This window comes from Eutrigla gurnardus (genome assembly GCF_963514095.1).
Source record: "Eutrigla gurnardus genome assembly, chromosome: 4".
NCBI lineage: Eukaryota > Metazoa > Chordata > Actinopteri > Perciformes > Triglidae > Eutrigla > Eutrigla gurnardus.
Genome location: NC_139918.1, coordinates 573916 through 585488, shown reverse-complemented (window position 1 = coordinate 585488; position 11573 = coordinate 573916). Strand labels below are relative to the sequence as shown.

General features: G+C 44.0%; 1 protein-coding gene across 1 annotated transcript in view; it reads right to left on the bottom strand.

The window, feature by feature from the left end:
* Positions 1–1711: 1711 nt before the first annotated feature.
* The window catches only part of LOC311011978 (palmdelphin-like), a gene marked incomplete at its 3' end in the record, with an annotated part of 39090 nt that continues 29228 nt past the window's right edge, over positions 1712–11573 (bottom strand). The window contains exons 9-12 of the mRNA XM_084007233.1: positions 5728–5798; positions 2830–3124; positions 1939–2235; positions 1712–1822 (exon numbers count right to left, since the gene is read on the bottom strand). Coding sequence (XP_083863359.1) covers positions 1712–1822; positions 1939–2235; positions 2830–3124; positions 5728–5798 — 774 coding nt within the window. The remainder of the gene's footprint in view (positions 1823–1938; positions 2236–2829; positions 3125–5727; positions 5799–11573) is intronic.

Here is an 11573-nt window from a genome sequence, read left to right as displayed (position 1 = left end):
ATCTACAGAGAGAGGGGGTTGTAGATGGTTGCCACGCATTGAAGTAAAGGCATGGCAGAAGGTTGGAGCAGAGAGTGAGCTAAGAGGACAAGAGCGGATATATGAGGTGGGTTTAGGGACTGGAGAGAGGTGGGGGATCTGGAAAATAACTGCATTGTGATCAGAGGCCACAAAGTCAGTCAGAGAAACACCATCCAGACAAAACCCGTGGGAGAGGACAAGATCCAGGGTGTGACCTTTAACATGGCTTGGTTGCTTTACAGATTGAGTCAAATTAAAAGAGTTTATAAGAGTAATAAAATCAGAGGTGAACGAGGAGGCAGATGGACAGCAGACGTGGATATTAAAATCCCCTAAAATCAGAACTCTGTCGTGTTGTGACATAATGAGAGATAACAGATCCGAAAATTCCTGTAAAAAACCAGCAGTGGATTTGGGGGGCCTGTAGATTAAGACACATACAATTGGGAGTTCATTTTTTAAAAAGAAACTGAGACACTCAAAGCTGGAGAAGGCGCCCAGCGAGATGGGGGAGCAGTTGAATGCACTTCTATGGATAACAGCGAGCCCCCCTCCTCTGCCTGTCACTCTAGGCTGGTGGAAAAATGAGTAGTCAGGAGGAGAAGATTCAATGAGGGGGGCACAGTCATCAGGATTTATCCATGACTCAGTAATGAGAAAGAAATCAGTATTGTGTGTAGAAATAAAATCCTGACAGATAAAAGACTTGTTGGAGAGAGATCTGACATTAAGTAAGCAGAAGTAGGCTGAGTTTGTGACGGAGGTTGGAGAGGTAATATTAACTGCAACAAGGCTGGACCTGTGGGGAGAGCGTACTTTAGAACTAACACACTGCCTCTCAGAAATTCTAACAGGGATAGAGAAGCTGTTTGCAGAGTTAAAACTGGAGCTGGCAGTAGAGCTGGAACAAGCACTAATACTAGCACCAGCAGGGCCCGCATGGTCCAGAGCGGAGCAAAATGAGGCTGGGCAAGAGAGCTGGATGGGGACCTGCTGGGAAGGATGTCAATTAGAGCAGAAGGCAACAAAATCAATATCATTTTTGATCAGCCTCCTTGATCCCTTCCTGTTAGGATGCAGCCCATCAGATTTAAATAAATCATGCCTGGACCAGAAAGAGTCAAAGTGGCTGATAAACCCCAGGCCAGTTGCAGAAGAGAAATTCTGCATCCACAGGTGCAGGTTGAAGAGACGGCTGAAGCGTTCCGTGCTGCCGTGCAGGGTGGGAGTGGGCCCAGACAGGACACACCGCCTCCCCAGGCTCTCAATTGTGAAGGACAGGGACTCTAGCTCAGCATGTAGTTTTGATGATTGCCTAGACATGACATCGTTTGTGCCAGTGTGAGCTATCACAGTGTTGATGGAAGGATGGAGGTCGAGAAGCACAGGGATAAGCTCAATAAAATCAGCTGTCTTGCCACCTGAGAGACAGTGGGTGATAGCACCAGGGAGTTGGACAAATCTAATGATTGAGTCACCAATTATTAAGAGTTCTGGTTTTTCTGTTCCCAGGTTGTCATTGTTAACAGCTAGTTTTGGGTTAAGAAGCTTGAGAGACCTTGATGAATCAGGGGAGCACAAGGGGGCGTGGCCGGTGACTACCTTGGACACGGATTGTGTGGTGGCAACAGGTGGTCTGGATGAGGTAGCGGGGCACTCGACCGCAGTTTGCGGCGGAGAGGAGGACGCTTCAGCAGGCATCGCAGGAGAACGCCGTATGGGCCGCAGGAGCGAGAGACGGGGACGTTTGACGCACGGAGATGCCAGCGGAGGGGATGCTGAGTCCGAGAGTGAGGAGACACTGAAGGGCAAAGAGCGCTTCCGGGTTCGGGTCGCGCTGCTTGCTGAAGGGGGGACTGGCTCAGGGTGAAGATTAGCCAGCGGGGAGAAAAAGTTTGCCAGAGTGACATCACTGACGCTGGGGCCAAATGGGTCGTAGAGGGGCAGAGAGATCTTCTTTTGGCCTTTAGTGACACAGGCCCAGGATGGAGTGGAGGTTGCACCGGGGACGTCGTCAGGAGCCGGACCCGCCGCTGCCGCCTCCGCTGCCGGGTTGGAGGACCGCAGGGTGTCCGGAGCCTCGAGCGTTGCCAGCCGGAAACACAGCATGGACTGCCGCTGGAGGAGCTCATCAATGAGGCGTTCTATGGAGTGGAGTTCAGTCTTTAGGTCCGTGAACTCTGCAGTGGGAGCCATTGGTGGAGTCTTGTTCAGCTAGTGTTAGTGTGAAACGGCGCGTATATAGCCTGACAACGCCACCCAATTAGAGAGCTGGGACTCTTAGAATATTGGAACAACTTTCCTTTTGTTTGCAAGTCCTTTGGTTTGGTGGGAGCAACACAACAGATTTACCCAAAAGACAGCTTGAGTATATAAAATATATATATTTATTACAATGTGCAGTTGAATAAAAACAAGGTGTACACCATTCCACACATCCAACTTAAAAGCTGGCCCCTGCGGTTGCGATAGTCCCCAGTCCACAAGGGGTCCCCCTAACACAAGTCCGTCTCGCGCCCAGCAGTGACTTCAACGCAGCCGGCGACCTGCCAATCACCCGCACACACCAACGCAATCACTCACACAACAGAGAGAGAGAGCCACCAGTATCTCCACAATAATAATAAAAAAACAGAACACACAGCAATGAGCACAGCAAACAAAACACACGGGCATGCAACGCTAAAAGAGCATCACTGCAACTCATACATATATAAATATAGTTAATAGACAGTCTGGAGCTCGATTATGTAGACGTAAATCTTAGAGGAAGCGAGGCCGCATAGCCGGACCAACAGCGTCACTCACCATCAAACTGGGAGCCGACTTATCCAACTCCCAGTCCGGTTGCACAGCACTTCCACACAGCCACAGGCGCAGGACGAACACGGCAAGGCTCCAGTCACCACACCGGCGGCGGCAACGATTCCAGCAGGCGAGAGGACGGAGAGTCAACGGATGGGAAAACGGATCACAGCAGGAGGGCAGGCGGAGAATCAGCCGGTGAGAAGACGGATCACAGCAGGAGGGCAGGCGGAGAATCAGCCGGTGAGAAGACGGATCACAGCCGGACAGCAGGCGGAAAATCACGGCGGCCACCGAGCTTGATACGAGAACGGGCACACTAGCAGACTTCCGCAAGACAGCACAACAAATCCACACAATCGCGCACACCACAGACAGTTAAGTGAAACCAACAACTAACAGGCGCGACAGACAGAGTCCACGGGAACAACCAACCGGCACTGTTTCAGTTCCTTCTTTTTTAAGCAGCCTGTGAGTATTAATTGGCATCGCAATTGTCCACACCTGTTACACTCCAATCAGTTGGGCATACAACATTGACAACAAAGGGGCGTTGCCTTGTGTTCCCCAAATCATGACCATGACATTAGCATTCGCGCTAGACATGCTAACACGACAGTCCACGCTGCCGAGGGAGCGATGAAAGTGCTCGTAAAAAGATGATAGGATTGCCCACAAAATAACTTGAACCCTCAACAGGAGAAGGATTTGACTGAGTTAATAAATCAGCAACTCTTGTACCAAACAGCGCAAAGATGAATGATAAAGTAAGTGAACAGACAGTGATGGCTAATAGGAAAGCAACGTCCTGATGGCTGAGAGGAAAAGGTAGGAAGACAATTAGACAGGAAGACAGTAGACACATATTAAAAAGGAACAACAGATCAGTGTTGAAGCCTCAAAACTAAGCAAAAGCTGAGGAACTAAATTATAACATAAGGAGCAGGTTTAATGGTGTTAAATAGAGGTGTATGAATAGTTTAAGACAGTGGAGAAATGGTTTGAGAGAGTGAGACACAGACAGAGACAGAGTGAGTGACTTGACAAACATGTTAAACGTTGCATCCTGTCAGTCTGATTTATCATGTGTGTGTGGGGGGATAGAAAGAAAGAAAGAAAGAAAGAAAGAAAGAAAGAAAGAAAGAAAGAAATAGACTGATAGACAGACAGACAGACAGAGAGAGAGGGACAGACAGACAGACAGACAGACAGACAGACAGTGAGACATTTTAAAATTGAAATGGAGTTTCTAGGTGAAAGTATGCCTGAGCGGAAGATGTTTGACAAAAAAAACTACAAATCCCACTGACTGCTCCTGTCCACTGCTCCTGTCTGCCAATCAGAGCACATCTGCTGTCAATTCTCAAGATCAAAGCCACAGAGTGCCGTCACCATAGCAACGGCCCTCGGCGCGTGTGTATGACTTATGACTGCCTTCAAGCCTGTCTATCTCTCCATTTCTCGGCTTCGCGGAGGTTCCGAACAAAAGCTCCTATCGCCAAGATTTTCGCAGCGTTAGCGCCACAAGACTCTGCTGAAGACACTGATGACTTTTATTTTTTCCTAGTGTCAGAAATGTGGACGCTAGGGCGAGTTAGAAATGCTGCTCATTTCAGGTTTCTTTGAAAATCTGCTTCTGGATTTGTATTGTAAGTCGATGGGGAGAACAACCGATGTGGCCGCGCTTATAGGTTGCTAGTTCAAATTCTGTAAATGTCACAGAGTTTTTGAGCACATTGTGAGAGACAGGACAAGTTTGTCTACAAAATTGGAAAATATCACGTCTGTAGAGTGAAAATTGTGGCCGGGAGGAGTTTGGAAAGGAAAAAAATCTGAAGTATTTCGAGGAGCCCTCACACTCTTAACAATGATGTCACGCACTCGAGCAGGCGCAATACACACCCATTATAAACTCATGATTTCTCCCAAAACGATCATGGTCATTGAACAGTGATTGATCAAAAACTATATGACCTATTGAAACGTGGATTGACACACCAATACACAAGACTTGTGTCTACGTTTTAAAGTTTAAATGGAGTCTGTGGGAGAAAGCATGCTGAAGTTTGAGAGGTTCAAAGAAGTAAGAAGATTTTAAAAGTTAGAAGAGGTTTTCAATGCATTCCTATGGGGGAAAAAATTGCAGAAAAAGTTAAATATTTTAAAAAGTATTAATAGTATGAAAGAGAAAAGACATAGCACGCTTGTCCTGAAGAAGCTGCACGTTTTGATGTATGAATTGTTGAAATAGCACAAAGTATGAAGGAGTAGTTAAGCGCAGAAAAAGAGCGGAAGTAGTAAGAATAAAAAGTATAAAGATTTGAAGAACAATAGAGCCCGAGCCCGATTTCAACCCGACAATTATTTTTCATGCATGAGGCTGTTGTATGTGCAAATCCGTGGGAAGTGGGGGAAGCGGCTGCACAACTACTCAGTCACAAAAATATACAAATAATTGTATAGGCTACGTTAGTGCCGCGATTCGGATATGACTGGACAAAGCCGACACGTATGTTATCGCCTTCTCCCACTATCACTTAAAATGATCCCGTATCTCGGACTTTCCTGATGACTTGCTCAACGTTAATTGTCCTGTTTTTAATTTATCCTTTATGTCTCCAAGTTCCATGTTGCACTTTAGCATAACTCCTTTATTCTTTGATTTAGCTGTACAGAGCGGAACCGTTATGAATGATGCGTGCACACTATGTGTAGCGTCTTTTTTATTTTTTTTACTTTGTGTAACTTTGTACACATTTCTTACGTAGACCTACTCTGCTAAACATATAACCAATAATATTTAATGTTTATGCCTAGCCTTCTCCTCAAATTAGGGGAGAAGGCTAGGCAATGATAGAAAAAAACAAAAACACAAACGCTTGTTTAAAGGCCCGGTCCGACCCAGCCCGAGGGTAGTGGTTCGGGCCAGGTTTGGGTCGGGCTGGGTTTGGGTCGGGTGTGACGGGTTGTGTCTGGTATGTGGTGCAAGAAGAACGTCACGGCCACACAGGTCTTGCTCTCACTCTGGTTATCCTCTTTTAATCTGGTATAGAAAGCAGCAACACACAATGCTGTCATCAATGATGTAAACCAACTGCATTGTTCAGGTCTCCGGCTTAGAAGATTCTTTCTTTCCCGAGTCACCCCCCTTTAAAACTACATTTATAAAACAACATGTTTTATAAATGTAGTGTAATATTGACTTCATATATAAATTCCAGCAAGAGTTAACAAGAGCTATTTTTCTTACATCATCAATAAAAATTCAAAACAAGCATGAAATATACATTCATTCAATAACAGTAACAGTAAAGCATTTAAATCCTATATAATCCCATGTTATTTAAACCCCACACAGGACTATGAAAATGAAATGCCATTAATGCATGAAAGGTAACATGAAATATGTAAAACACACAATTAATAAAGCCCACCTGGTATTGAAAGCAGCAACACACAATGCTGTCATCAATGATGTTAACCAACTGCATTTGTTCAGGTCTGTGTATCAGAGAGCAGAAAATGACTATCTAAAATAATAGATATAAGAATTACGGCAGACCGGAAGTCAGCTAGTGAGTCAGCAGTAAAGTAGCATTAGCTTGACAAGACCGGAAGCCAGCTAGCGAGTAAGCTATGTGGCTAACTAGTTAGCATTAGCTCAACACAAAATATGCATAAAATCACCATTTCTGCACAGAAATATCTGTAACTTTCAGAATACATGCTTGTATAGTTCATAGTCAAAATACACATTACTGACATCGTAAAAATCATTCTAAAACATTAAACAGAATATATTCATTTCAACATCGCTCTGATACACCCACCTCCGGCTTAGAAGATTCTTTCTTTGCCGAGTCACGTAGGCTACGGTGCCGGAGAAGGGACACTACATATGCAGTTGCGCGTTTAACCCACCAGGTGGCTCCTGTAGAAGAAATTGTGTTACCTTACAATTCTTATTTGGTTTTGGTATAATGTTCCTTTCTCTCTAAACATCAAATGTCCTGCTGAGCTGTTTTCCATTGTGTTAACCCTTGCCGTCTTGATGAAAAGACCCTTTGATCTGTCCCCCTTCCTGGACCGTCTCCGAAACACCTTCATCTCACATACTTGATCAAGGCCTTCATGAATGGCCCCTGTTGTGACACTATGTAGTGTTGTGAAAAAAACAGTAAGCTTGAATATAGGAGGAGAGTCTATGGGTTGTATCAATAACAGCGCTTTATTAGCACAAATATCAGGAAAACATATTCCGGCAGTTATACGTGCACGGACCTAAAAGTGAACTCAACATAGGGTTGAATTTACTCAAAAGGCGCTTACAACAGAATGCGCAGCTTATTTCATTGAGACTCCGCATGAGTCTGATTGGCTCATTCTATAGATGCAGGCGGAGCGTAATTTTAGCATGGTTGGAGCGCTGGGTATCTCCACCCACACTGGCTCATACGGTCCATCCCTCCGGGTGCTGTCTTCTATGTATGTGTATGTATGTTGTCGAGATGCACATATATCATATACTCCCCCCCTGTGCGGATTCCGCTAAGGAATGTGTCCTATGTATATTGTTTGGCCCCTACCCCCGCTGCTCTCTCGCCTGTGCCTGTGGGTGTGTATGTGTGTGTAGTAATTTAAAACATGTGTGATTAGCTTATGTATTTACATTTTTCTCCACAGTAGAAAGAACCCAGCTGTTCCGAGGGAAGTCACACCTTTATGTTGTCTCAGGACGTCTCTTCCTCTGGGAGAGACGCGTATTGAATCTATGTAAATCCACTGTTTAGACCTGCCCCTTTGGTTCTGTATAAAGTTGTCCCTTACCTCACATCATTAGAATGGACTGTGTGGCAGCGCGACATTGTCTTTTCTCCACTGTCAGTGATTAAACCTCATCTGAACCAGCCACAGAATTGGACCTGAAGAGTTTCTTCCACACTCCAAAACACATATAAAGGACTGTATAATTTTGAATTAGTCACGGTAATCCCGTATACCGGGGTAAAATAGGGAGAAGGTTTGACGGTATCAAAATTTGGATACCGCCCAACTCTACAGTGCATACTAAAATAGCGGATTCCGCCATTTTTCAAGATGGCTGCCAGTGACGACTTTTTTTAGATTAAATTTCACATTAACAATGGATAATAGGTGATAGAAACATACATTTTGGTACAGTTATTGCCAAAGACATGGGGAACATGTGGAGGGATCAAGACTTTTCAATATGACAATAATTAGATTTAGAGGCACGACAAATTTTCAATATGGCAGCCATTTTTCAAGATGGCCACCAGTAACAACTGTTTATAGATAGATAATATATAATAGATTTCACATTAACAATGGATAATATGTAATATATGCATCAAATTTGGCCAAATACACAAAAAAATACAGATATGGACCCTCATAAATGATCAATATGGCTGTCATTTTCCAAATTGGCTGCCAGTGACAACTGCTTTTAGATCAATTTTCATATTAATGATGGATAACATGTTATGTTGATTATATATCAAGGATATATGTTGGATTTATCTGCATTGCACTTGGGAACTATCATTATATATCATTATACTTTTTTTCAAGATGGTGACGAGGATGGCAGCCAACAAGCAAAATATGGTAGTTGCAATAAAGTTGCATAGTTTGGGGTCGCCGGTGGCGCAGTGGTTAGGGCAGCTGCCCCATGTACAGAGGCTCAACGTCCTCGACGCTGTGATCCCGGGTTCGACTTACGGATCAGTTTCCCGCATGTCATCTCCCTGTTTCCACGCTGTCTCTATATATATAATAAAAGGCTTGAACGGTCACGGTAGGGCTGGAGCCGATCCCAGCTATTCTTTGTGTCGTAATATTTTAAATTTATTTTAGTTCATATTTCTAAGGCAGCTTTTATGCGCCTGCACTGCCTAACACAACCCCTCTTACATTGGCAGGAGACAAGTTCATAGCTGGACTGGCTTGCATCCCTTAGGCATGTCCAGAAGGGTGCATAATAACCCTCATATGTCTGACCAGCCCCATTTACATGGTGAAGGTAGTTCTGGTGTAGGTCCCAGCATCTGACCCCACACATGTCCTCCTTGGTAAACTGCTCTCTTGACATGTTCTTCTAGGGCAGCCATTGTTGGTGGGATAGACAGCACATTCTGTTTCTTCACAAATAACTTCCTCCTTGCAGGAGGATGGTTCATCATCATTGAGTTTCTGCTGTCTGAGATATTCACTTAGTAGTGTGCATGTAATTTCTCCCTGACTAAATAAAGTTACTATGCAGCATATAATAGTAACATAAAAGTAACAGTCAGTTGTCTGTAATTTTTTATTTTTGCATCTTTAATTATGCAATAATAATGCAAAAAAAAAAAAGGTTTATTAAAGGTACTTAAACTTCTCACCTCCTGCGTGTAATTCTGCATCATGGGTTCCTTTTGTCTGAAAGCTGACGGCAGTTTTTTTACTGATGAGAGGAAGCCTGATAATTCCTAATGAGAGGAAATAAAAAGAATGAGACATCCTAATAATGAAGTCTAAATGCATTCATTTGATCGATACTATCTATACTAACAAATATGTTTTCAACACATAGCACTGTCGCCTCACAGCAAGAGGGTCCCGGGTTCGATTTCCGGGTTTGATTCTGGTTCCTTCTGTGTGGAGTTTGCATGTTCTCCCCGTGTGAGCGTGGGTTCCTTCCGGGTTCTCCGGGTTCCTCCCACAGTCCAAAGACATGCAGGATGGGGATAGGTTCATTGATGACTCTAAATGACCCGTAGGTGTGAATGGTTGTCTGTCTGCTTACATGTCGGCCCTGTGATAGACTGCTTACCTGTCTGTCTCTACATGTCGGCCCTGTGATAGACTGCTTACCTGTCTGTCTCTACATGTCGGCCCCGTGATAGACAGGTGACCTGTCTGTCTCTACATGTCGGCCCCGTGATAGACAGGTGACCTGTCTGTCTCTACATGTCGGCCCCGTGATAGACAGGTGACCTGTCTGTCTCTACATGTCAGCCCTGTGATAGACAGGAGACCTGTCCAGGGTGTACCCTGCCTTCGCCCAATGACAGCTGCGATCAGCTCCAGCTGTCATTGAATACAGGATAAGCGGTAGACGATGGATGGATGGATGTCTTCTAAATGACTGGTAAGGCATGAAAAACTGGGGTTTACATGTACAAGGATGGGCAGAGTGTTGCTATTCCATATCTTGCAACCATACATGACAATTCATGAGAAATGAACAGTTAATCCTGGACCACCTCCATGTTGCCACTCCTTCTCGCACACTCAGATCCTCCTCCACTATCCACCTGACTGTCCCCTCCGCCCGTCTCACCACCATGGGGAGCAGAGCATTCAGCCGCTCTGCCCCCGGCTCTGGAACTCATTACCACCCGACCTCATAAATATCAGTTCAATCCCACTATTCAAATCCACAGCCAAAACCCTGGATTATGTATTCTGCTTTTTTTTAAATAATCCTGTTCTGAGTTCTAATCGCTTATTAACAAAATGTCAACAAACTAAGCAAAGTCATTTTCCATGTATGGAATGAATGCTTTGTTGATTTTTGCCAGTCAGCGTTCAGGTGAGCAGACTCATGCAGTGGGCTACTGAGTTGGAAATAGTGTTGTTTTTTGCAGCCTGTTAGCCTAACTAAAAGTAAGTTTTAGTCTAATCTTTGTCTCAAGTTACCATTTTAGTTTTTATCAGTTTTAGTCATGTTCATCCTATTTTTAGTCTAGTCAAGTTTCAGTCGACTAAAAGTCTGAGTATTTTAGTCGTATTTTAGTATAAATATAAATATATATAAATATTAGTAATATTTATTGGCATTATTTTATACTTTATATTTGTAATAGTTTTATTTGACGAAACAACATTATAACATTTCGTCTCGCCTCGTTTTGGTCAACGAAAATGAAGAGACATTTTAGCAAAGTTTTTATTTTGTAAACCACATTTAGTCTTGTTTTTATATTGCATTATATACAGTGCTTGAATTGGGCCGGTACTCACCAGTACGCAGTACCGGGACTTCTGATTTTTACCCATCTGCGTACCGTTACTTCTTACAGCGTACCGCCACCTCATGACGCATCTAGGTACGCATATTGTAGTTATTTTATCATGTTGTGGATACCTATAATAAGCTATGCAGTTTATTGGTTGCCACCAATAAATTTGCTGGCCACCCCACTGGCCAGTCACAGATATTGATATTGGTACTGATGATATTCTTCTATCGCCAGTTAAGCCCCTTTCACATTGAATGCACAAGCGCAAAGGACTCCATGTGCTCCCTAAACTCCGTCATCACATCACTGCTTCTGTGACCTCCAATTATCCACACACACGCACGCACGCAGACGGTGCACCCGACACTGTGGTGGAGTGCTGTCAATCACGTTTTCACCTGACTGAATCTGATCCGCACCGACCTGCACCAAGCTGCACCGATCTCAAGAGTCAAGAAAACTATCTGTGAGTAAGCAAAAAAATATGCATCGTGACGTGATTTTTAAGTTTCAGAAGGTGCTCGTAACCGTTAAAGCACTGCTATGTTGTTGTTTTTTTTGGGACATGAGTTACGTTGCTAATGCTAACGTAAGCTGCTGCGCCGTTTGTGTTATATGAATTTTCAGACAATGAAGAGAAAGTCGACAGACATATCTTCTTATTTTAAGAAGAAAATTGACAACACAGGAGGAGAGAGAGAGACGACAGGGGAGCAG